A 26,398-nucleotide genomic window follows, 5' to 3' on the forward strand; every position below is an offset into this window, starting at 1 on the left:
GTACATGACATGTTTAAGGGTGTTAAAACCACATGTGTTTTTGAAGAGAACTTGGAGCATCTCTTGCTTCACAGATAGAAAAGGTGTGAAGCTGAAGAGAAGTCAAAGGGAACAGGGGAACTTTCCATATAGAGCTTTAGGTGTGTGTGCTGCATAAGACATGAGTGATAAGATCTGTAGATAATCTGAATATGTGCTTTCACAAGCTTATGTTAATGAGAGTCCCAACCTTTACCTTATAAGGGAATTAAGTGTACTAAGATGAAAGCCCATAGATAGAAGGCGGCCCAAAAAAGAGGGTTTTTTCGGGTCCACAACTCGGGTGAAGACTCTCATGTGTTTATTATTCTGAATCTTTTTAATAAAACAAAGTCATGTTGTGGTGATTCGTAAAACTTGTTAAACAAGTCTCAGAGTAATTTTCCCTATTATTATTTCATGAATTTAGTAATGAAATATTAATGCTAGCGAACGCCCAGTGCATTCGAACTCCAGATTGATCTGGTTCGAGGCTCCGCCGTGTGTGTGTCTGTGTGCGCGAGTGTGTGTCTGTGTGCGCGTGTGTGTGTGTCTGTGTGCGCGTGTGTGTCTGTGCGCGCGTGTGTGTGTGTGTGTGTGTGTGTGTGTGTGTGCCGAGGACCCTGAATCGACATCAGACATCCCTAATCTGAAAGATAAGGGAAATGTTTAATTTAAACAGATTATGATTATGTCTGAGAATGATTTATGTGTTACAGTGGTAAAAAATACAACAAGCTTCATGTATTGAGTGTTGGCTGTAAACCCGTGATCCAGGAACATCCGGATTAAATAATCAGATTCTAAATATATAGTACTTGTAATTAGATTACATTACATTTTAATATACTTGTAGTCAGACTACAATTACTTTGTGTCACAGACATCACTGGTGAAATAAACATAAAGCCTAATGTTGCAGTGTATGATGGGAACCACCAATCAAAGCTCATCCGTCCTTGTTGTGCATACAGTTCGACACAACTACACAAGCATTTTTTTTAACCGAACGTTAACGTTACTCTGTCAACAGCCTATTGTCTAAATTACCGAGCTAACAGAGCTACGTAAACTAAGAGCGAACATGAGAGCACCCGACGGCAGACGTCAATAAAGCAGCGTAATGGAATAATCTCCCAATCAAACTCCGCTTCCCGAAGTTTATAAACTGCCTCAGGAACCCAGTTAAGATACAAAAATCTATTCAACAAAAATAGTGATGCAGTTAAGTGTTTTTCACTCGGCTCAGCCGAGCCCTCTCTGTTGCTGTGTGGAGCAGCCTGTGTCCGTCACTCACTCATCCGGGCATGCACTGCGGTCTCATGAGGAAACGCAGCTTTTTGACAAAGTTTTTCTTGTTCCCGAATACAAAACATGTTATTTGTGCCTTTCCGAACACCATATTCGGGTTCGTCTCCACCCCGATGCAATGTCTATTATTTTCTAATTTGATCTTTCAACTTGTCTGATAATCTTTATTAACTGCTGTGCACGATTAATCGGTTCGTCTCGAGGGGGTTGAGTCTTGGTGGAAGACCTTCGCCAGCGTCTTTCTCTCCTTCTTCACCGTCTTGCGAGATCTCTTTGCGTGGTTCCTCTGGAGGTGTTCAACTACAAGATCGCCCATAACAATCTCAACTTTGTCCAACACTCAACACATTACATGGTGGGTTTGTAGAGGAAAGTTGAGTGTCACTCAGAGTCAAGACCATTCAAGACCACAGAGCAAAATCCTCAGTGTTAAAGTACACAGTTCAGAGTCTATATGAGCCCAATCTACAGAGAGGACAAAGTTACACTGGTATAGTGTCACTATATAGCAACGGATGTAAACACTCGGTTGGTCAGATGAGAGGAAGTGAATAACCACAGGAGGAGCTGATGATGTTTAAAGGAGGAGCTGTAACTATATATAATGAAGAGGAAGACTGACAGAAACAGAAAATGGCTGATAAGTGTGATCTGTGTCTGCTGGGACTGATCATTCTCTCTTCACTTCTCACAGGTAAAGAAATCTATATTTTCTCTAAAGACATTTAGTGGAATTAGTCTGGAAAGAGTTCATTTGAACATGCTCAGTTTATTCTTGCACACATTCACGTTGTGATCTCAGAGTTGTGTATTGATACACACAGATCATACTGTATTATTCCTGATACTGGACATAGTGTCACTCAAACATCTGATGATGAAGAATTATCTTCATATTAAGAGTGTGTCAGTGATTTGAACAGCTCTCTGATAAAGACTAATAGTTTATTCTGGAGAGTGTGTTGTTTGCTTTAAGTCAGGAAAAATACTATGATTTAAAACTTCTGCTTTTTATGCTGGTGTGTTTTATGTTTCATTTATTAATATATATCATAATGATCACTGAGATATACTGTGTTTCAGGAACCAGTGGATATGATCATGTGTTCATCAGTTCTGGTGAAAATGTCTCTCTGTCCTGTAATAAAGCTCTTTCTGACTGCAAATCAACTACATGGATCTACGAGAACAGCTTCAGTGATTCAGCAGTTGAACTGATTACTGGAGGGATAAAGAATAAAGACACAGAGAGACATGAGAGACTGAGTCTGGAGTCTGACTGCTCTCTGAACATCAAGAACGTCACAGTAGAAGATTATGGATTATACAGATGCAGACAATATGTGAATGGAGAACAACAAGGACCTGATGCTGATGTTTTTCTGTATGTTCTTCATGGTAAGTTTATGATTATGTGGTCAATTTAAAAAGAGCAGATTCTCCCTTTAAACTCAGATGATGATTGAAGAGTCTGTGATTTGTGTCTTGTGTTCAGTTTCAGTGTCTCCATCATCATCATCATCATCTTCATCATCATCTTTATCATCCTCACAGACTGAGATCAGTCCAGGCCGCTCTGTGACTCTCTCCTGTCAGTTGTATTCATATTATAGATTCTCCTGTTATGATTGGGTCAGTTCTGAGGGAGTTGAGCTGTTGTGGGTGAATCAGGCTGGTGTTGATCTGAAGACAGACTCCAGATATCAGATATTATCATCATCAGATCTCTGTATCATCACTCTGACTACAACACTCCTGAATGAAGATGACAACAGAGAGTGGAGATGTCAGCTTACTCGCAGAAATCAACTGGAGACCTCAGTCAGATACACTGTCAAGTATTCAGGTGAGAAAACACTCTTTTCTGACAGATTTGTGAAAACTTCCACAGATTGGCTCTACTCTTTCTGATGGCTTCATACGTTTTGGAGTTGGAAAATATTAGTGGTCAAAGTCATAAACTGCATAACAATCCTCATAATTCCCAATATTGGCCTCCTACATGGGTCATACATGATATATTGCATAAATCAGACGAGTGTATTAAAGCCTAGTATGACCCATGTAGGAGGTCGGCTTTAGGAATTATAAGGCTTATGTCCTTCATTCAAGCTGAAGGTTTATTTGCAGAAGCTCAACTGTGTTTCACTCTCATATAAACCAGGAATAAATTATACAGTAATACAGTTATACAGTAATACAGTAATACAGTACAGTCTCTTCTCAACTACTGCCACTGTAAACTGTGATGATGGAACACAAACTGCAGGTCATGATCAATATGAACATATGATGTTAATGTCCTACAGGTGATGCGTCTGAACATTCATCTTCTGCAGCTCCAGTCGCTTCACCAACACTGACTCCAGTCAGAAGCTCAAACACTGAGAAGACATCAAGCCGAACTACAGCAGCAGCTCCTACACAAGGTTCATGATCACATGATCACTGTATACATAGATTTATTTTTGGTGAATGGCGATAGTCATTCTCCTCCTGACAGCTTGAGAGTGAAGTAAGAAGATAATAGATGACAGACTCATGCACATATTCATCATTTCTGTGATGTGAAGCTCCAGTATTATGTGATGATGATGTTGTGTATATGTGGCATTATGTGTTGAACTGAACTAACAGACGTGATCCACAGATCCAGCTGATACAGCATCAGAAACTGAAGTCAGTGTGACTGCTGGATCATTATACAGAGGTACGACACGTTCATTTATACTGACAGCTTTATAACATTAAACTATCAGTCAGTCTGTAAATGCTTCATCAATAACTGTTGATAGTTGAATACCCTTGACTTCAGTCATGTACAGTTTCTCTTCTTCCTCTCATGTTTCCTGCAGATCCTACTGTGGAATATCTATGTATTGACGGCATCTAAAACATGCAACGCTTCATGTATGAAAACATTCAAATGCACAAATATTGATGAATCAATATAAAAAAAACTGGTACTGCGTTAGATTAAACTGGAAAGGCTCATCGTACTTGCATATTGTTGTCCTATTGTTAGTTTAACTGCTTCTGTTGTTCTCATTTGTAAGTCGCTTTGGATAAAAGCGTCTGTAATGTATGTAGATGTAATCCATGTCTATTTTGTATATCTATCTTGTATATTAATCCTCTTACTTATGCTTATTAATGTTGGTGTCTTGTAAGTCCATGCGGGCTGGGCTTAATCATACGCATGACACAATAATAAAACTTCATTCATTCATTCATTCATTCCATAAAGTTTAGAAAGTTTTTTGTGTGCAAATAACAGCCAAGATTTATTTTCATATATATGGTTTTATGGATATATTTGCCTACAGTGTTGAAAGTCATTCTCTTGTGCTTCATATGTAAACTGCTTTAAATATAATATTAATACAGTAATGGACAGACTCAGACTGTATAATCTCTCTCTGTTCTGTGTGATGGAGCTGATTTGAGGATTCTTGGATCTCGTCTGTTCATTCCTGTTTTTAGCATCTTTTTTCATTTTGAATGATTGCTATAATTTTCTTAATAAACCTCTGCAGTTGTGTTTAATAAGTCTCCTTTCCTGAGATGTTTGTTAGGAATATGTTCATTCCCCTTCATGAGCTGGTAATGTATCTGTAAGTCCACTGAAGCGAGTTGTAGTTGAGAAGCCGCTTCAATAACCGAGAGCTAGATATTGGGTCTTAAACACCTCACGACACCCTGAAGGACCCACTGAGAGGTCAGACTTGAAGCACTGTTCCTGAGATGCTCTTCTTGGTGGTTAACTGTAAGCAGCAGACAGATCCAGCAAGAGGAGAACTGAGGATTCGGAGGCTCCTCTTGCCAGTCTCAGAGCTTCAATAACCGAGAGCAGGGCCGTCTCAGTTTAGTGGCGCTTCTGAAGCCAGACTGGTTGTTGTCCAGGAGGATGTTCTGTGTGAGAAATGTAGATAGTTGGTCGAAAACGACTCGTTCAAGTGTTTTAGCAAAGTGGTCCAGAAGTTCAGGGAGGCGGAAGTTAAATCAGTGGGGCTTGAGAAATACATCCCAGATCTTCCAGAGCATTTGTAGTGTTGATAAAGGAGTCTGGATCTGATATATTTCTCAAGGCTGGAGAGAGTAAAGCAGAACGTTATAATCCATGTGTAGAAACTGTGTTCAGAGCAGATGTGTGTTGAGCCAGTGTGATTAACAGTATACGCTAGGGCTGCACGATATTGGGAAAAAATTATATTGCGATATTTTATTTTTCTGCGATATGTATTGCGATATGAAATCTAATCTAATTTTTTCTTACAAACAAAAATGGGGTAAGCACACTTACATTCTCGTTTTAAATGATTTAAACATCAGAGTATTATTTAAATTAGTGTAAATTATTTGTTTGTAACTTTAGGATATGGTTTGAATTGTTAACATTAGTTAATGTATCTAATAACTAACATGAACTTACCATGAGCAATACTTTTGTTACTGTATTTATTAATCTTTCTTTATCATAGTTTATAAAAATACAGCTGTTCATACTGTCCAACTTTTGATTTCAGTAATGTAGGCTATAGCTAAATGTTGAAATTAACAATGTTGTAGAAGTGCAGTTTACTAATAGTAAATGTTAACTAATGTAGTTAAATATTATGGGTGTAACGGTTCACAAAATTCACGGTTCGGTTCGATACGATACACTTGTGTCACGGTTCGGTACGTTTTTGATAGGCTACAGCCAAAAGAAATGCCAGAGAAATTTCCTTTATTTATTTTTTTATTTTTTATTAAAACTAACATCATAAAGTATGATATTTTTTTACTTTGAGCAATTCTAGAGCTATAATTGACTCTTCTTAGGAGCATATAAAACAAAACAGCTCCTTGGAAAAAATGAAATGTAATATTGTAGTAGTAGTTATAAACAAAGGTTTATTTTAGTTCAGATTAATATTTGAGGGCAGCAATTGTATTCATAATGTCAAAATAAAACCGACGTAATGTTACTTGAAGGCATTATAGCCTACTATTCCTGCCAAACTTCCATGGTTGCAGTTAGTGTTACTGTAGTAAATCCATGGTGAATGTTTGATCTGTTAATAACAGAGAAATGTGAATGTTTCTCACTAGATCTCGCAGCGATGTTATTACTTCTGTGGCGAATTCAAATGCTTTCTTTATCTCTTATTAGCGCTGTGTTGTAACAGCGTCACATGATCACGATCGGCTCGCGCTGCTTTGGTCCAAACTGATAAACGGTCCTTCAACCACACAATAACGAGCAGATTCGTTCCGCTTGCATTACATTTGCCATTTGATGTTGGGCAATGTTGTGGTCGCGCCGGCGTCGCAACGCGCCTACAGAAATAACGAAATTTTGGTCGGCAGGAAAAATGGTCCAACGAACCGTTCGGTTTGAAAATGCGTACCGAAAACCGAACCAAAAGCCTCGTACCGAACGGTTCAATATGAATACGCGTATCGTTACACCCCTATTAACCCTCTGGGGACCAAAAACGCGCCCGCGCGTTTTGCTCGTTTTTTTTTTTTAGCAATGAAAATAAACACTAAATGCTCTGTTAATTTTGATCTTTCATTTTCGTGTAATACATCAATCGATCCTGTTCAGTTTCTATTTTTTTTCTGTATACTCACAATAAAAATAAAGTGTTTTGCTTTTTGACAAATAAAGAAAAATTAACATGATGCGATTTCTGCCTTCTCTCTGTCAGTAAACTCCCATTTGAAACGCGTTCGAAAATGATCTATAACTCCGCGAAAATTCAGTCAAACAGGCAAACAGACCCACGGGCATAAAGCTTGAGATCGCATCTTTTAAATGAAGTAATTTATATAAAAAACAAATATTCTCAGCTTCTGTAATCTGTACAAAAAGAGAGCGACTCCAGTCGAGCTCATTACGAGCCATTCAAAAGTAATTGACCCTTCGCTAAGCCCCGCCCTCCTTAGTTACTGTTGCTACGCCTGTCAAGCTTTTGCGCCTGGCACGTCTATTACATGTATGCACCGGTTTCAGACATTCCCAAGGAGATAATTAGTCATTTTTGGCGAACAGGTGAAATATCTGAGAGAGCAAGACAAAAGGGACTGCAGTATGCATTCGAGGGATATATCCACGACATAATATGCAAACGATTAGAGAATAATTTCATCAAAATTGAAGCTAAAGCCTAGATCGTTAGGTCCCAGCGCAAGCAGCAGCGCCTGATACGCTGACCATTCAAATGGGAAACACACAAATTGAGGAAAAGCTATGTTCAAGCACAGCAGGGTGGGTGAAATTTGAAAATCTAATATTTATAAATCAAACAGCTTATCCATAAGTATTGTGGAATAAACACAAGACATTAGCCTGACCACTTTGCAATAACATTCTCCCGCTTATATTTTTAGCGCGCCAGGCTACTGCTCACACGTCGTGGGTCACATAAGTGACTAACGTTACTGTTATGAACTGATTAACGTTAAGTTTGCATACCAACCTTTTCCTTGGAGATCTCTGGCAAGCCCCCTGATGTTCCCTCCTTTTACTAACTACCTTTTACTTTTACTAGAACTAACACCGGGAGAGTCGCGATCGGATTGGGGTACTAGTTTGGCCGTCTATTAACAAAATGCTGAAATATATTTTTAAGTAACGTTATGTCAGTGAGCCTCCGTCTTGCCTTTAATCACACTGCTTGATCCACGAGCTGGACAATAACTTTATTCTAGAGCTGCTATAAAGCCAAAACACTTTACTTTTAATTTCCTATTATCAATGTTAAGCTGCTTTGGAACAATCTACATTGTTAAAAGCGTTATATAAATGAAGATGACGCCCGGCATTTCTCCCCTTGGGTTTTAGGTTTCGGGAAGGGAACAAAATCCACCACCCCGTCCAAACCTTTAGGATACTGGGTATCAGATTTGCACAATCCATACGCACAACGCTTCGGCATGTTTCCCTCGCTCGAAAGCTTGCCAGACCTCCCGCGCCTAGTTACGGTTGCTAAGCCACGATTGGCCAGTGGCGGTTTTCGGGCGTGGCTTAGCGAAGGGTCAATTTGACCACTCCCCGGAGAGCGCGTGCTATTCAAACGCAAATTCTGAGAACGCCCACATCAGCTGTAAACAAAGCGCGTTGCAATCGAGTGAGGCATAATATAGCCTAGCCTACCTGGTGAAAAGTTTCCTCAGAAAAAAGCGCCGCGAGTGAGGCATAATATAGCTAGACATTCTCTGATATAGCCTACCTTATGGAGAAAAGTTTGCTCAGAACAGTGCTGATATGAGGAGCAATATCTCCTGATATGAGGAGCAGATCCCGCTGAGGAGTGAGGTAGGCTGTTTTCTTTTCTCAAGTGTGGAATAACGTTATGGAATAACGTTAGTGTAGGCCTATGCAAACCGCAAAAAGATGAATCGCATTTCTATAATATGACTCGCCTTTCTGTGAGATGAATGAAGGGTACATATTTGTAAAGACTGTTTAGCCTAAATATGAATCGCGCGTCTGTGTGTGAAAGAATAAACTGCTTTGCTATAGCCTACTGAGATGAGTAAAAATCGACTGGAATATGTTGAAATAAAATGTATTTGTATAAGCAACGTATTAAACTGCAAATTAGCATTTATATGCCCTAATATTTCATAAAAACAACGTTACAGTCAGTCACTTGTTGACTAGATTTGGGTACAGTTTTTAGGCTACTGTAGAATATACTGCCACATCAAATAACTTTTGTTTAGCAATTTCTGCTCATCTAACGTTATATATATATATAACTATATTATTTATATATATATATATATATATATATATATATAACTATATTATGTATATATATATATATATATATATATTTATTTATATATATATATATATATATATATATATATATATATATAACTATATTATATATATATATATATATATATATATATATATATATATATATATTTATATATATATTATATATATATTTGCTATATTCAAACTAATGAATACATATATGATAAAATGTAGGCCTATAATCTTTTCTTTTTTTTTTTTTTACAAAGAAAGAGTACACTTGAAATATTGTTGAAATTGTAATTATTGTTGTAATTGTGTCCTGTACCACCAATCCTTCAGATCATCTGGGTTATGCTTGACATAAGAGGACATACTGTCTGCTGGGTTCGGTTCTGGCTGGTTCATTCTGTTATGAAGTTGGAGGAGGATGAACCCAATCGCAGACAGTATGCAAGTGAACTACATTTATTACAGAAAAAACAGGGAAAACAAAACCCACGAGGGGGCAAAACAAGACAGGGTAGATATTAGACAGACAAGACTAGACTAGGACTCAGACTCAGACAATAAACTAACAGCTAAGACAGGATCAAACTCTTCTCACTAGACAAGACTCTCAACAGGTTACTCACAGATTGTTTCATACAATGAATGACAATGAACCGGCACAGGACAGCAAACACAAGGGGATTAAATAGGGAGAAACTAATGAGGGAAACAGGTGACACAGGTGAAGCAATAATGACAAAACGAGGATAATAAGGGGGCGGGGCAAGAGAACGAGACAACACAAGCACATGGCCCAGCAAAAGGCCATGAGCTTGCACATAAAACACGGGTCTGTCATGATTTTGCCTCAAGACTAAAGAAAATCAAGGACACGAGTGCAGAATCATGACAACAGTATGTTTAAAGATCATTTTAGAGGCCAGATGGTTGGCTTGATGCACAGGATCATCGATGCTGCGTGTGATATGAAAAACGATTGTGTGCAGGATATCAAACATGTAACAAATCTCAAAAATGAAACGGATGTCGTAAGAGGTCCGAATCCTCTGAAAAGTTCTGGATGTGTTGCGTGTATGTAGTGACGAGTTCGGAGTCACCGAAATACTCTGTATGTGTACATTTGTGACAGATCTCTGTGTGTCACAGGTGTCAAATATATGCAAAAACTGACATTGGTGAAATAGTTGAAAGTCTGGTCAGCTATACCTAGAGCAAAACATGATAGCCTGCAGAGATTTTCTATTCTGGTTAGACCGTCTGTAAATAGCGTTATTGTTTTACTTTATGTATGTTATGCCAGTCTATAATTTTCTTCACTACCTCAATGTATGAATGTATACTCAAAAGTATAATGTTGAAATGATTAAGGTCAAAAGGTCAAACCCATCAATCATAATTAATTAAAAAGCCATCAATCATTTTGACACAAGCTGAATCTTAAAACTATTAATAAAACAATCAGGGCGCGCTTTCATGGTCTCCGTGAACTGGAGCGCGTCTCAAAAATAGCGCATCTTGATATTTCAAGCACATAATGTTGTAAGCACTTTCATTTAAATTTTTTCCAATAACCACGCATAAACATTATTCTCTTAAAAATACAAACATCTACATACACGTTGCTCGCATTAACATGTTTATAAATAACTGAAAAAAGCACAAATGTCAGAGCATGTCAGAACATCTCAAGGACCCCAAAAATAGCTTGGTCCCCAGAGGGTTAAATAGTTAAATAAATAGAACATTATTATAAAGTGTTACAGATTTTTTTATACACCAATTCAGACGTATCGTGAGTTCAGTGTTGGACAGGTCAGTTGTCAGTTATGAAAAGGTTAATAATAGTATTTAATATTTTCTTGTGTATTGTTTAGATGAGATCAGACAACATTTGAATCTGTCATGGCCATGTTACAATGAACCCCACCTATGGGGCACGTTGTCACATTAGGCCTCCACTCAGGGGTGTTTCTAGGGTTAAAAACATCCGGGGCTTGGGGTGGCTGACAAGATTACGTGAATTCATACAGACTATGATGTAGTTGTAGGCCTATATGTTAACAACATTCAAACAAACAAACAAACAAAAAATTGCTATATTATTCATAATTTAATATATTGCAGTCCTAGTTCATATATAGGCCTAGACTCTCACACACACACAGAACAAATGTTGAGTTTCGATGTTTTATGGGGACATTCCATAGACATAAATTTTATACTGGACAAACTGTATATTCTAACTATTACACTGCAAAAAAATAAATAAAAATTCTTAAATCAAGATGCATCTAGCTAAAGTTCAAGGCTGGGTTTCCCGAAACCTCCTTAACGCTTCGTCGTTCTTAAGTTCCACCTTAAGCTGCACCTTATCGTTAATACGTGTTTCCCGAAACGTTCTCAGTTAAGTATATCTTCTGTAAGTCACACTTTCGTAAGGTTGGTCTGGACCGCTCTTAGCTTCACCTTATCACTGTTGCAGGTCTACATGAATATAATTCTGAAGTTTTAATAAACCCAGACAGTGCTCAGTTAGGCTAATTCAAGTGTTTTCATGAAAAGAATAAAATTGTCATTACACTGATTGTTTTTAGAATTTTAATTATATCATTATTATTATACATAATATTATTAATTTAATAAAAGAGCGCTTTTAAAGGCCAGTGAAAGCATACTACTGCCTTTTCGTGCGCTAATATGTTTCTCATGGGCTCGTCCGGTATTTTAAACATTTACAGGGGTAAGTCGGTGATTTTAGTGCCGTCCGAATCCATAATATTTTATCAATAACATGTTTTTTTTCTCACCCAACCCACGTAAAAATCCCTGGCCAAATTAGTACCTGCTGTTTTTTGACAAACAGGTCGTGTGGGAATTTAATTGCCGTCTGAATCAACATCTCCGAGTTTACAAGAAGAGATTCAAAATCCACTGTTTAAATCCTTTTTGATCACTGCCGAGCACCGTACATAAGATGAAAATATGTTAAAATATGTACAATTTAAAATGTACATCCCATGAGTCCTAATAAATGCAATTTCAACTATCTCTGAAGTGCTTCTTTAATAAAGATCACCGCTTTCTCACATAAGCAGCCCCTGCACGAGAGAATAGTTGATTCTCGAGTCGTCGATATCAGCGGATTCATCAGCATCGCCACGGACAGCGCCGGGTAACGCCGCACATAAGAAGGTATATCTTAAGCAGCTTCCTAAGGTATAGTTCTGTGAACACGCCTAGTAATGGTATACCTTCAGTTAAGTTATACCTTAAGAGTCTTCGTAGCGCGCTAAGAGACAACGTTATCGTGAAACCCGGCCCAGCTCGCTCATTTCACCTGGTTCTGGTTCTATACACGCGGAGTGATACAAGCGGTGAACGGTCCCAGAGCTGATACTGCTGAAACATTCCAACACACTCGAGGACCATGCAAATATATTTATACTTATAAATTTAGCGTTTATATTTATACTCATCAACCTTGTTCCTGACGATCTGCGTTTTGAATTATGGGTGTCACTGTCACTTCTGGTTTGGGGAATTTGTTCTCCCGATTTAATTTACGATAGTCTATCCCATCAGTTTTGATTCACTGGATTTTTTTATCCTCAAATCCTCACGTCTTTTTCCAGGTTTAAAATACAATTGATTATCTGTCAAAATGACGGAAATCACTTTGAAATAGTATCACGCAATGGGTATTTATAGGCCATCTGTTTTTTTTAACCCAAATGCAGCCTGTTGGGTCATTTTATTGGGTTATTTTTTTAAATATTCTTATTGGGTTTCTGCCTCGTCTAACATCATAAAAACATATTCTAAACAATCAAATGCTTTGTAATAGTCAGAAAAGGTGCTAAAATATATAAGCTATCATTATGTCTGCATCATATAGTACTGATCATTTATATCTTCTTGTAGAAATAGAGACAACACCAAGAGTATAGTAAAGGGAAAACAACTTGTTCTTCGTTTTATTACTTTGTCAGCATCAGGCAAACAACATGTGACCTGGAGCGCCCTCCAGTGGCGACAGGCTAGACTGAATTACCCAAAAACATCTCAGTTTCTCCCCTCTTAATCACATTTTCATATCTCCAAACTTATAGAAACACAAGGAGTTCAACTTAAAGTATGGCAATAACGGGGTCGCTTTCTAATGTAACTGAACACTATTAGTTGGTGTCACTCCAGATCAATGTAAACTCAGTTATGAGGTATACAACACAAATCATGACATTTGTCATATTGTTTCTTTCTTTTTGAACTACCCAAACTTTAAATATTTTATAAATGTAGCCTGTTGTGTGGTCTGTGGACCCGGACAGGAAACCTCATAGCGCTTTGGGAAGGTGTTGTCCGAGAGCTGTGTTTCAGGTGTACAACAATACACACACTTCTCTGTAACGTCTCCATTACGGCATCTATCCACATTATTAGCAGCCTCTTCATCCTCCTCATTTTGCCAGATTTGTAAAATGTCCCCCGACTGAAAACTGTTTTTAAAAGAAAACCCACCACTTCGCACTTTGCACTGGAGCCATCCTTTTTTTCTCTCTCTTTTTTTTTTGAAAATTTGGATTTCTCTGACCTACATATGTGCATTTTAAGGTGTTTGAAGGCCAACATTTTTTGATAACAATAGCTTTAAAATCATGTCAGTGGGCAGTATACATAAATTATTTGTCAAGCAGATAACAGATTCTTAAACATGAGAATGAGGATAAATGTTGAAATGAATGATCCACACTAGAAATGGAAATGCAAAATGTTTCTGCTTATAGTTGACAATACACAATCACATATTCCAAACAGGAATGGCCTTAAATGAGAAATCTTTCAAATATTATTTTGCATAGATGTAAACTTTTTAGCATTAAAGTTTAGATTCAGCAACTTGTTTCTTTCTTGAGTTAATCAATGTTAATCAATGTTTTTGGCACTATTAAATAAGTTAAATTAAATTTCAATTGTTCACTCATAAAGACAGTCACTTGTCACCACCTACTGGCTTAATGATGCAAGTTGCGCAAACACAGACAAGCGGAGTGATACAAACTGAAAAGGCTGATGCTGGTGAAATATTCAAACACATTCGAGGACCTTATATATATAGGCTACATACTGTATCAGAGTTAAATAGGAATACATTGTAATAATGTTAATCAAGCAGACTAAATCACACGACTGTGCAGCATTATTTAAGCTCATTATACAAATGAAATAATACAGATCTAGACAAATTGGGTTGCTTATAGTTAAAATGATGTCATGAACGATCATTTAGGCTAGATGTAGGCAGGCGCGCTGGAAGCTGTTTCATGGAGGGGAGGGGGGGGGGCTGGGGGGGGGGGGGGAGCTGGGGGCTGGGTTGGAAAATATGTGACGTCATTATGTTGTGGCCAACGACAAGACATGAAATTTCTCTGTACTGTATATGTGTTGTAGCCATTAAAGAAAACATTTAATTTCATATTTATGTTTAAATATTAAAGGCTAATGTTATTTTTAAATATATTCAATGTTGATTATGAAAGTGAGCATATGCAGCATGAGAAAGATAAAGATACATCATGAGATGTGCAATATATCTGGATACATGGAGTGGGTAAGACATGATTTTTACCACTTCATTGAGTTTTGTTTTGTAGAAAGACTATTTTTAAAAGATTTTCGTTTTGTATAAAGTGTATCTTAATTTTGATCAATGTTTTATCAACCAATTGCCTGTATTTAATAAATAAGACGCAAATATATAGCAGACAATGTAATAAGGCGCCGACACGATCACTTGCATTGCACGTGAACTGGAGGGCGCCGAAACTCAGCTTGTGCCTCAGATTTTAGAAATATAGGCTATCTATTATAGAAAGCTTGAAAAGTCTACTTTTAAACGAAAATATTCAAAACGAAAAGCAATAGGCTATTCTCTGATTATATAATCCATATGGAATGTGTATTTCACATGCAGTCAAGTCATTGAGAGCATTACAATAGTCCAGGAAACTGCTAAAATAAAGAAGGGAGACTAACAGCAGAAATACTCTCATGTGCAAAATATATCCTTCAGAGCTAATATCCATCGTTCAGAGCAGGTGTGTCTTCTCAGACATGTGTCACACACACGTTACACAACCCTTCACTGTGGGATTGTGTAACTATACAGTAACTCTAGCAGGGTTTCAACACTCAGTTGTTCAGATGAGAGGAAGTTACACAACCACAGGAGGAGCTGATGAAATCTCTAACTAGATACAACAAACTGTGTTGGTGCTTCGAAGCTTTTGACACAGTATGATACTCAATAATAATTCCTACACCGACTGTGTCATTCAAATGTTTTGTTCAATGGGATGTCGTTGTAAGGTTTATTTGTATATGTTAATAAGCATATTTGTCATTACTCACCTTCTAACTACAATGTTTAATACGCCAATAAATTGGGCCTATGTGATTTTTCATTGCACCATTTTTGGGCCTGCCAGTATTTGAGAGGGTCCTCACTTCGAGGGAGGTGTGTATCATTGATGTATCTCTTGACCTCTATGGTGGCATCAGCATTATAGCTTTGATGCCGTTGTGTCTCGCTGACCCAGCTATCCAGGAGCTCCCACAGGTCATCTGAGGATGGGGGATTTGAGCTGCCTGAGATGATGATGCCTCTGCTTGCTCACTGGTTAGCCAGATCACTGAAGCACATTCACCCGTCAGCAGCTTCACGGGCATTATCCTGGTTGCCAAACCCAAGTGTCTTAAATCTAGGCTCCAGCAATGTGGCCAGTGCAAGCACACGGATGGATTGAACATTACATGTACTGCTGAAGAGCCATCCCTAAGAATGAAGCAGATGTATTTCTTGCCAGGGCTGTTTTTTTTCTGACACTCTCTTCTCTCCAGAGAGCTCTTTAGTGTTATGCTTGAAGGGTGCCAGTACTTCAAGGCTTTCAGAAATGATGTCAAAATCAGCACTTGAAAGTGTCATGATGTCGCTTGACAAACTAGCCAAAGCAGCACCAACAGGCTCTCTGAGGTCAATGAGTGTTTGCAGCAGATCATGCGTGCTGTTCCACCTGGTGTCCACTTCATGGAGAAGCTTCAGGGGCTGGCTGCCCATCCTTTCCTGGGCAAGGATTAGCTTTTCAGTGGCCTTAGTGCTGCTCCTGAAAAAAGTCACCAGTCTCCTGGCTCTGCTACGGATGTCTGCCAACACGTCATGCTCTTCAACTGCCCTCTGAACAATGAGGTTGAAGGTATAAGCAAAGCAAGGAAGATGGCGTAGTCCCAGCTTCTGAATTCCTGACACCATGTCAGTAACCATTACACGACTCAGTAACCATTGCTGCAATGGTCTCATATGCAGCAAACCCAGGCGGCAGCTGCCATCAGACCCAAGAGTCTCTGAAGCATTGAAGAGGCCCTCTGAAGAGGCCAGTGTATTGTAAATGGACTGGATACTCTGTTCTGATAAGCTCGAGAGTCCAAAATCATACCCAGAAAATAAATCGATTGACAGGGCTGAAGCGTGCTCTTTTGCATGTTCACAGACAGGCCTATGCACGCTAAATGGACGAGGAGCTGGTGTTTGTGATCCTCCAGCACACTCCTCGATTGAGTGATGATGAGCCAGTCGTCGAGGTAGTTCAGCATGCGCATGCCACTGAGTCTCAGGGAGGAAAACATTGCAGTTATGCACATTTTGAACGTGCACGGGGATCAGACCGAACGGTAGCACTTTGAATTGGTATGCAACACCTTCGAATGCAAATGGCAGAATGCACCTGTGATGAAGGGCTATCTGAATATGAAAATAGACATCTCTTATATCCACCGCTATGAAATGGTCCCCGGCCTGGATGTGCACGAGGATTTTCTTCACTTTAATCATCTTGAATGTAAGCGCTCTGTTTAGCGGTCGTAAATCCAAAATTGGATGCATGACCCCGTCTTTTTCCGGGAGAAGGAAATAGCGGCTGTATAGCCCGCACTCCCCCTGCTCCTCAGGTACTATCTCGACAGCCGGCTTGGCTAGGAGAAGAGTATAGCCGTGCTTTATAGTGTTGATCACCCAATCTGACGCCGCTGGGAAAGCTTTCAATAAAGGAGACAGCAGTGTTTGCTGCGGCGAGGGCTGTGTTATTAACCCCCTGGGGTCGGCAGTATCGCCGGCGATAACAGCTCGCTTTTTTTTTATCAGTGTAAAAGAAACTCATAAATACTCTGTTGACTTTGATTTTCCATAGGAGTTTCATACATCAATCGATCCTGTTAAATGTATATTATTTTTGTGTATACTCACAATAAAAACAAAGTGTTGTGCTTTTCGCCAAATAAAGAAAAATAAACACAAAGCGAGTTCTGCCTTCTGTCTGTCAGTTAAGTCCATTCTGAAACGCGTCCGAAAATGAACCATAACTCAGCAAATTCATCTCACACAGACACGTGAGATATGTCTTTATGAAGCTTGAAATCTCTTCTTTTAAAGGTGCATTGCGCAACATTTCATGTTAAAAATACCCGTTTTTCTAACCCATACATGCTTAAACAATTGCCTGATGGCCTGAATGATCCCTTCTATGATCACTGCGATTGCCTCTATAATCCTGTACAGTAAAATAAATAAGAGGGATTCGGGACGGAATCTGAGACTGGGCGTGACGTCATGCGCGTTCACGCTCACCTGGCTATGTCTGGCAGGTTTGTGTATTCACTGCCATTATCCGCATCAGCGAAGACAACTCAAGCGACTTTTGCAAAAGTAGAAGATGGATTCAAAGAGACCGGCTTCTAGTTCATCCCAAACCCCAACGCAAACTCCACGTAACCGCGTGCACAACTCTGGTTGCAGTTTCGCGTGTCGCCAGAAGGGGGCATAGTTCTGCAAAAACTCAGAGACTTGCGCAATGCACCTTTAAATGAAGTAATTTATATAAAAAACAAATGTTTTCAACTCATGTAATCCGTTTGAAAGCAAGGAGAGGTACCGTTTTTCGTTCTCCCTTCATTATCTCTAATAAGTTGAGGCCGCCCCGCCCCCGGCACTATTCACATGGTAAATAGTTTAGGTGATCTAGACAGCGCACACGCCCCCCCCGATCAATGCCATACAAACACAGTTTCTTCATCAGACTCACTGATAGTTCATCGCGTTTTGAGGATCGCACGCTTCTCCGGTAAAGACACCCTTCAGATGATTCTGGACAGCGAGGAAGAATTAACCTTTTCCTCAGAGGAAGATTGTCACTCGGGCGACGAACGGCAGCATTTTGAAGAGCGAATTGATCCCGCCGAGGACACAAAATAAAAAAATAAAAAAGATAATTGCGACTTTTTATCTCACAATTGCGAGTTTACATCTCGCAATTCTGACTTTATTTCTCAGAATTGCGAGATATAAAGTCAGAATTGCGTAAAATAAAGTCGCAATTGCGTGTTTTAAAGTCAGAATTGCGAGATATAAAGTCAGAATTGCGTGAAATAAAGTCACAATTGCGTGTTATAAAGTCAGAATTCTGACTTTTTTTCTTGCAATTGCGAGTTTATATCATGCAATTCTGACTTTATATCTAAGAATTCTGACTTTATATCACGCAATTGGGAGATATAAAGTCAGAATTGCATGATATAAAGTCGCAATTGCGTGTTATAAAGTCAGAATTGTGAGATATAAACTATTCTAAGGTAAAAAAAAAAAGTCTGTCTTTTTTTTTTCCTTAGAATTGGACTTTATATCTCACAATTCTGAGAAAAGATGTCAGAATTGCGAGATATAAACTCGCAATGATGTGTTATAAAGTCAGAATTGACTGATATAAAGTCAGAATTCTGAGAAAAAAAGTCAGAATTCTGACTTTATAAGACGCAATTGCGACTTTATATCTCAGAATTCTGACTTTATATCTCAGAATTCGGACTTTATTTCACGCAATTCGGACTTTATATCTCGCAATTCTGAGAAATAAAGTCAGAATTGCGAGATGTAAACTCGCAATTGTGAGATAAAAAGTCGCAATTATCTTTTAAAATGTTTTATTCAGTGGCGGAAACAAGCTTCCATAGTACTCCGCCCATGTAGTAGTGCTTTGCCTTCTGAGAATATAGTTCCCAGTATGTGTACGGTTAAAATACACATAAATATGATTATTTTGGGAGTCATGGATGAGCTTTGATTGGTGATTCCCATCATGCACTGCAACATTAGGCTTTATGTTTATTTCAGCAGTGATGGTCGGTTGGTCAGATGAGAGGAAGTGAATAACCACAGGAGGAGCTGATGATGTTTAAAGGAGGAGCTGTAACTATATATAATGAAGAGCAAGACTGACAGAAACAGGAAATGGCTGATAAGTGTGATCTGTGTCTGCTGGGACTGATCATTCTCTCTTCACTTCTCACAGGTAAAGAAATCTGTATTTTCTCTAAAGACATTTAGTGGAATTAGTCTGGAAAGAGTTCATTTGAACATGCTCAGTTTATTCTTGCACACATTCACGTTGTGATCTCAGAGTTGTGTATTGATACACACAGATCATACTGTATTATTCCTGATACTGGACATAGTGTCACTCAAACATCTGATGATGAAGAATTATCTTCATATTAAGAGTGTGTCAGTGATTTGAACAGCTCTCTGATAAAGACTAATAGTTTATTCTGGAGAGTGTGTTGTTTGCTTTAAGTCAGGAAAAATACTATCATTTAAAACTTCTGCTTTTTATGCTGGTGTGTTTTATGTTTCATTTATTAATATATTATATCATAATGATCACTGAGATATACTGTAAGGACCATCCATTGGCCCAACGACGGAATCCAACGGCCTGGCGAAGGTTTAAAGCATGTATGTCTTTTCAGCGCTCCAGTGAAGTTCACTTAATTTATTGGAACTTAGTTTTAGTATTACTTTAGCTCTACGCTTAATCTGACTCCAATTTCAAATGATAATCAAATTTAGATCGTATTTCTGATTAGAAAATAATCATACGCATTGATTATGGATTAATTTAGATCTTTGATTATTCTGAGTAATCCCATACTTTCAGTTATTAAATCATTATGGACCCGAATGTCGCTTAGAGATCACGTCGGCCAAATCGTGTTTCTCACGGACACAAACCAGTTAATTCTGATTTCAGTCAGAGGATGTAGGGTTTGCTAATACCCCTAAAGTCGGTTGCCTACTGCTCACTCGAACTAGAGAGTGTAGTTTAATTTAGCCACTTCCATACAACTTGCTAAACCAGTGATAGACAGAAATCAAAAGGTCTTCATGATGACGTGCCTACTGCTCCATTCATACATGCGCCTTTAGTTTGACCTACCTTAACTAAGGTTTGCGGTAGCACCAGCCTCCTTAATATATTAAAATAATGCTTTCAGAATACTTCAGAATAAATCAAGATGTAACATTTATTTGTCAGGTAAAAATGTATCATGCCAATTACAGAAGTAAATGATTAAAAGCCAATTCAGAAAATACATGACATCATTTACTCAAAGATGACTCTAAAAGTAAGCAATGTTCTCCTGACAAAGACACACAGTAATGTGTCAGGGTTTTCCAACAGGAAAATACTGACATGCATTACTGTGTGGAGGTGATCCTGGTAAAAGATTCCCAAAGATTGCTCTGTCCCCTCACCTTAAATACCAGACCAGAACAACAGGGGTTAAACAAATGTTGTTTAGAGTTGTTTGGGCCAATCCATGTACCCGAGGGGGGTAGCACCTGGTTTCTTGGGATATCGTAAAGAGATATCAGACAGAGAGATACAGGATTATCCTAAGTTCTCAATCTTTCTCATTAAACCAATGACTGCAATGAAATTAAGACCATTTTACCAATCGCACTGCGACACTTAAAATGATACCAAACATGAAAAGGAAAAACAACATATACACAAGATACACCATATGTGTTATATAGACATTCTTAATGAACTTTCAGTGACTTGAGGAGGGAGAGGAGGGATGAGTTGAAGTCAAACAAGGGGACAAGGAGATAAGTTTGGGCAGGACAAGGTTCTGTGCTCTGTCTTTGCTATCTGCTGTCCAGGGTGCATTTTATGGCTTTATTGCAGGGTGCGTTTTGTTTTAGCAGGAAAATCAGTTCTTACAATACTGTGTTTCAGGAACCAGTGGAGAGGATCATGTGTTCATCAGTTCTGGTGAAAATGTCTCTCTGTCCTGTAATGATGAAGCTCTTTCTGACTGCAACTCAACTACATGGGTCTACTCTTACAGATTCAGTGTTTCAGCACCAGTTAAACTGATTACTGGAGGAATAAAGAAGACTCAGAGAGACATGAGAGACTGAGTCTGGAGTCTGACTGCTCTCTGAACATCAAGAACGTCACAGTAGAAGATTATGGATATTACACCTGCAGACAATATGTGAATGGACAGAAACAAGGACCTGGTGCACGTGTTTTTCTGAATGTTCTTCATGGTAAGTTTATGATTATGTGGTCAATTTAAAAAGGGCAGATTCTCCCTTTAAACTCAGATGATAATTGAAGAGATTTGTGTCTTGTGTTCAGTTTCAGTGTCTCCATCATCTTCATCATCATCTTCATCTTCATCTTCACAGACTGAGATCAGTCCAGGCAGCTCTGTGACTCTCTCCTGTCAGTTGTATACTGCATTCTCCTGTAATGATTGGGTCCGTTATGGGAGATTTGAGCTGTTGTGGGTGAATCAGACTGGTGTTGATCTGAAGACAGACTCCAGATATCAGATATTATCATCAGGTCCAGATCGCTGTAATATCACTCTGACTACAACACTCCTGAATGAAGATGACAACAGAGAGTGGAGATGTCAGCTTACTCGCAGAGATCAACTGGAGACCTCAGTCAGATACACTGTCAAGTATTCAGGTGAGAAAACACTCTTTTCTGACAGATTTGTGAAAACTTCCACAGATTGGCTCTACTCTTTCTGATGGCTTCATACGTTTTGGAGTTGTAAAATATTAGTGGTCAAAGTCATAAACTGCATAACAATCCTTATAATTCCCAATATTGGCCTCCTACATGGGTCATACATGATATATTGCATAAATCAGACGAGTGTATTAAAGCCTAGTATGACCCATGTAGGAGGTCGGCTTTAGGAATTATAAGGCTTATGTCCTTCATTCAAGCTGAAGGTTTATTTGCAGAAGCTCAACTGTGTTTCACTCTCATATAAACCAGGAATAAATTATACAGTAATACAGTTATACAGTTATACAGTAATACAGTACACAGTAATACAGTCTCTTCTCAACTACTGCCATTCTCGTCCTGACAGCTTGAGAGTGAAGTAAGAAGATAATAGATGACAGACTCGTGCACATATTCATCATTTCTGTAATGTGAAGCTCCAGTATTATGTGATGATGATGTTGTGTATATGTGGCATTATGTGTTGAACTGAACTAACAGACGTGATCCACAGATCCAGCTGATACAGCATCAGAAACTGAAGTCAGTGTGACTGCTGGATCATTATACAGAGGTACGACACGTTCATTTATACTGACAGCTTTATAACATTAAACTATCAGTCAGTCTGTAAATGCTTCATCAATAACTGTTGATAGTTGAATACCCTTGAATTCAGTCATGTACAGTTTCTCTTCTTCCTCTCATGTTTCCTGCAGTGATTGTGATTATTGTTGAGATGGCAGTGTTTGCTGCTCCTACTGTGATTCTTCTTCAGATCATCTGTGCAAGAAGAGCTGGTGAGTTTTGAGCCGCACACAATCTGATGATTCACACTCATCTGATCTGGAACAATCTGCAATCATGATAAAAACACATACGAGAGGTCAGTCAATGCTTTTATTTTGCAGGGAGGAAGGACTCGAAGCACCCAGAGGAAATAGAGATGCCGACAATATTAGAATAAAATACTGATGAGTTTAGAGCCAATCTGCAGCAATATTTACAATAGCAAAAACTTACAGAGGATTGTTCATTGTTTTATTTTCTTCTTCTCAGAAAACAGAGAGAAAACTCTGAGCACTTATAGTGACATAATCAAGTTTAGATTAAAATGTTTTTTGTTTTTTTACATATATAAAGCCAGATTTATTTTCATTTATATGGATTTTATGGATATATTTGCCTACAGTGTTGAAAGTCATTCTCTTGCGCTTCATATGTAAACTGCTTTAAATATAATATTAATACAGTAATGGACAGACTCAGACTGTATAATCTCTCTCTGTTCTGTGTGATGGAGCTGATTTGAGGATTCTTGGATCTTGTCTGTTCATTCCTGTTTTTAGCATCTTTTTTCATTTTGAATGATTGCTATAATTTTCTTAATAAAACCTCTGCAGTTGTGTTTAATAAGTGCTTGATAAGAGAGCCAGTGGTTGTTCTGCAGTCAAGTCATTGAGAGCATTACAATAGTCCAGGAAACTGCTAAAATAAAGAAGGGAGACTAACAGCAGAAATACTTTCATGTGCAAAATATATCCTTCAGAGCTAATATCCATCGTTCAGAGCAGGTGTGTCTTCTCAGACATGTTTCACTGGGGCAGTCATGGCCTAGTGGTTAGGGAGTTGGACTGGTAACCCAAAGGTTGCTGGTTCAATTCCAGAGCCGGTGGGAAATGACTGAGGTGCCCTTGAGCAAGGCACCTAACCCCTAATCGCTCCCCGGGCGCCACACAAAGGCTGCCCGCTGCTCTGGGTGTGTGTATCCACGTTTGCAGTGTGTGTGTGTTAACTACTCACTACTCTGCTCCTAATGTGTGTATTAACTTGGATGGGTTAAATGCAGAGGTCAAATTCCAAGTATGGGTTACCATACTTGGCCGTCACGTGTCACTTTCACTTTCACACACACGTTACACACTTTCACTGTGGGATTGTGTAACTATACAGTAACTCTAGCAGGGTTTCAACACTCAGTTGTTCAGATGAGAGGAAGTTACACAACCACAGGAGGAGCTGATGAAATCTCTAACTAGATACAACAAACTGTGTTGGTGCTTCAAAGCTTTTGACACAGTGCTCAACTTCGCCATTTGATACTCAATAATAATTCCTACACCGACTGTGTCATTCAAATGTTTTGTTCAATGGGATATCGTTGTAAGGTTTATTTGTATATGTTAATAAGCATATTTGTCATTACTCACCTTCTAACTACAATGTTTAATACGCCAATAAATTGGTCCTATGTGATTTTTCATTGCACCATTTTTGGGCCTGCCAGTATTTGAGAGGGTCCTCACTTCGAGGGAGGTGTGTATCATTGATGTATCTCTTGACCTCTATGGTGGCATCAGCATTATAGCTTTGATGCCGTTGTGTCTCGCTGACCCAGCTATCCAGGAGCTCCCACAGGTCATCTGAGGATGGTGGATTCGAGCTGCCTGAGATGATGATGCCTCTGCTTGCTCACTGGTTAGCCAGATCACTGAAGCACATTCACCTGTCAGCAGCTTCACGGGCATTATCCTGGCTGCCAAACCCAAGTGTCTTAAATCTAGGCTCCAGCAATGTGGCCAGTGCAAGCACACGGATGGATTGAACATTACATGTACTGCTGAAGAGCCATCCCTAAGAATGAAGCAGATGTATTTCTTGCCAGGGCTGTTTTTTTTCTGACACTCTCTTCTCCTCAGAGAGCTCTTTAGTGTTATGCTTGAAGGGTGCCAGTACTTCAAGGCTTTCAGAAATGATGTCAAAATCAGCACTTGAAAGTGGCATGATGTCGCTTGACAAACTAGCCAAAGCAGCACCAACAGGCTCTCTGAGGTCAATGAGTGTTTGCAGCAGATCATGCGTGCTGTTCCACCTGGTGTCCACTTCATGGAGAAGCTTCAGGGGCTGGCTGCCCATCCTTTCCTGGGCAAGGATTAGCTTTTCAGTGGCCTTAGTGCTGCTCCTGAAAAAAGTCACCAGTCTCCTGGCTCTGCTCCAACACGTCATGTTCTTCAACTGCCCTCTTAACAATGAGGTTGAAGGTATAAGCAAAGCAAGGAAGATGGCGTAGATCCCAGCTTCTGAATTCCTGACACCATGTCAGTAACCATTACACGACTCTGTAACCGTCGCTGCAATGGTCTCATATGCAGCAAACCCAGGCGGCAGCTGCCATCAGACCCAAGAGTCTCTGAAGCGTTTTCAGGGCGACCGCTCTGCCCTTCACAAAAGAGGCCAGTGTATCGTTAATGGACTGTATACTCTGTTCTGATGAGCTCGAGAGTCCAAAATCATACCCAGAAAATCTATCTGGAAACTATCTATATACGAAAATCTGGAATTTCATTTGAAATGTGGTGTGCTTTTTATTTTGATCTATTCTTATTTTCAACCACTCTTAGTTTCAAGTATTTACTTTTTTATCTAGCATTTGTTGAGAACTGCATTATTATTATTTTTGTCTTGAACAATGATTCAATTAAAATTGATAGTGAATACAAAACCAAATGAGTGAAAAATGTGTTACTGTCTGACACATTCTGAGTGCAGTGTGAACAACTAAATCCTCTGCTGAATGCATATTTACAAACAATTACATTATATAATGTACAAAATACATTATATGGGTTATGTTTTAAAACCAATACCATCATTATTCCATGGTATAATAAAAAAGAATGCATTCATATCTGAAAACTACATGTCTTATTGTACAGTGCCAAGATAGTATTTATATTCCAGTGCCAAGATAGTATTTATATTCCAGTAATGAACAATGTGACTAACACTTTTTGTTTGTGTGGACCGTTTATCAGTTTGGACCAGTGCAGCGCGAGCCTGATCAAGCAACACTGTTACTGCGAGATCCAGTAAATAAAGCATTTGAATTCGCCACTGAAGTAATAACATCGCTGCGAGATCTAGTGAGAAATATTCACATTTCTCCGTTATTAACGGATCAAACAGTGCTGACGTGGAAACCAGGAATAAACATTGTGCAATGAATGAACAAACTATCCAGTGTCCACAGATCAGCAACATTCACCATGGCTTTACTGTAGTAACACTAACTGCAACCATGGAAGTTTGGCATTTTCCACTAAGGCCCAGTATGCATCCACCTCCCTGCAACACTGACTTTCCTCAGCTGTAAACATTGCCTCGCATTTCCCACACAAGCACCTATGGAACAAAAAATTTATCAGGAATAAATATCTCTCTGTCTCTCGATGAGAAACCGCTAAGTTATATCACGTAACGTTAGTCTGGGCGGATATTAATGAGCATGACAAACGCCTGATCAAAGCTTAGTTTCTGTTATTGTAAGTTCCATTATGTTCTGTCTAACATTAATCCTGGCCTGTCCCTGCTCTCT

At 38.9% G+C, this 26,398-nt stretch overlaps 2 protein-coding genes across 2 annotated transcripts; both read left to right on the forward strand.

Annotated features, from left to right (window-relative positions):
• Nucleotides 1-1,719: 1,719 nt before the first annotated feature.
• Nucleotides 1,720-4,873, forward strand: LOC311302295 (uncharacterized protein). The gene is made up of 6 exons (XM_084428063.1): nucleotides 1,720-2,023; nucleotides 2,413-2,727; nucleotides 2,825-3,175; nucleotides 3,639-3,758; nucleotides 3,980-4,039; nucleotides 4,185-4,873. Exons 1-6 carry the CDS (start codon nucleotides 1,963-1,965, stop codon nucleotides 4,220-4,222), a joined length of 945 nt encoding a protein of 314 aa, XP_084284189.1. The 5' UTR covers nucleotides 1,720-1,962; the 3' UTR covers nucleotides 4,223-4,873.
• An 11,790-nt stretch (nucleotides 4,874-16,663) lies between these two features.
• Nucleotides 16,664-25,719, forward strand: LOC311297635 (uncharacterized protein; the record flags this gene model as incomplete). The annotated part of the gene is made up of 7 exons (XM_084420021.1): nucleotides 16,664-16,735; nucleotides 21,229-21,272; nucleotides 21,379-21,545; nucleotides 21,637-21,975; nucleotides 22,538-22,597; nucleotides 22,743-22,823; nucleotides 22,935-25,719. The coding sequence occupies 7 exons, from the start codon at nucleotides 16,664-16,666 to the stop codon at nucleotides 22,988-22,990; spliced, it is 819 nt and encodes a 272-aa protein (XP_084276147.1). The 3' UTR covers nucleotides 22,991-25,719.
• Nucleotides 25,720-26,398: the final 679 nt, after the last annotated feature.

The sequence above is a fragment of the Rutilus rutilus genome (genome assembly GCF_951802725.1).
Source record: "Rutilus rutilus genome assembly, chromosome: 1".
NCBI classification, from domain to species: Eukaryota; Metazoa; Chordata; class Actinopteri; order Cypriniformes; family Leuciscidae; genus Rutilus; species Rutilus rutilus.

Bases quoted from the DNA above. Each gene is read 5' to 3' on its own strand.
- LOC311302295 (XM_084428063.1), top strand. From the start codon at position 1,963: ATGGCTGATAAGTGTGATCTGTGTCTGCTGGGACTGATCATTCTCTCT. The intron at 3,759-3,979 runs GTTCATGATCAC...CGTGATCCACAG, and splicing joins AGCAGCAGCTCCTACACAAG to ATCCAGCTGATACAGCATCA. The intron at 4,040-4,184 runs GTACGACACGTT...TGTTTCCTGCAG, and splicing joins TGCTGGATCATTATACAGAG to ATCCTACTGTGGAATATCTA.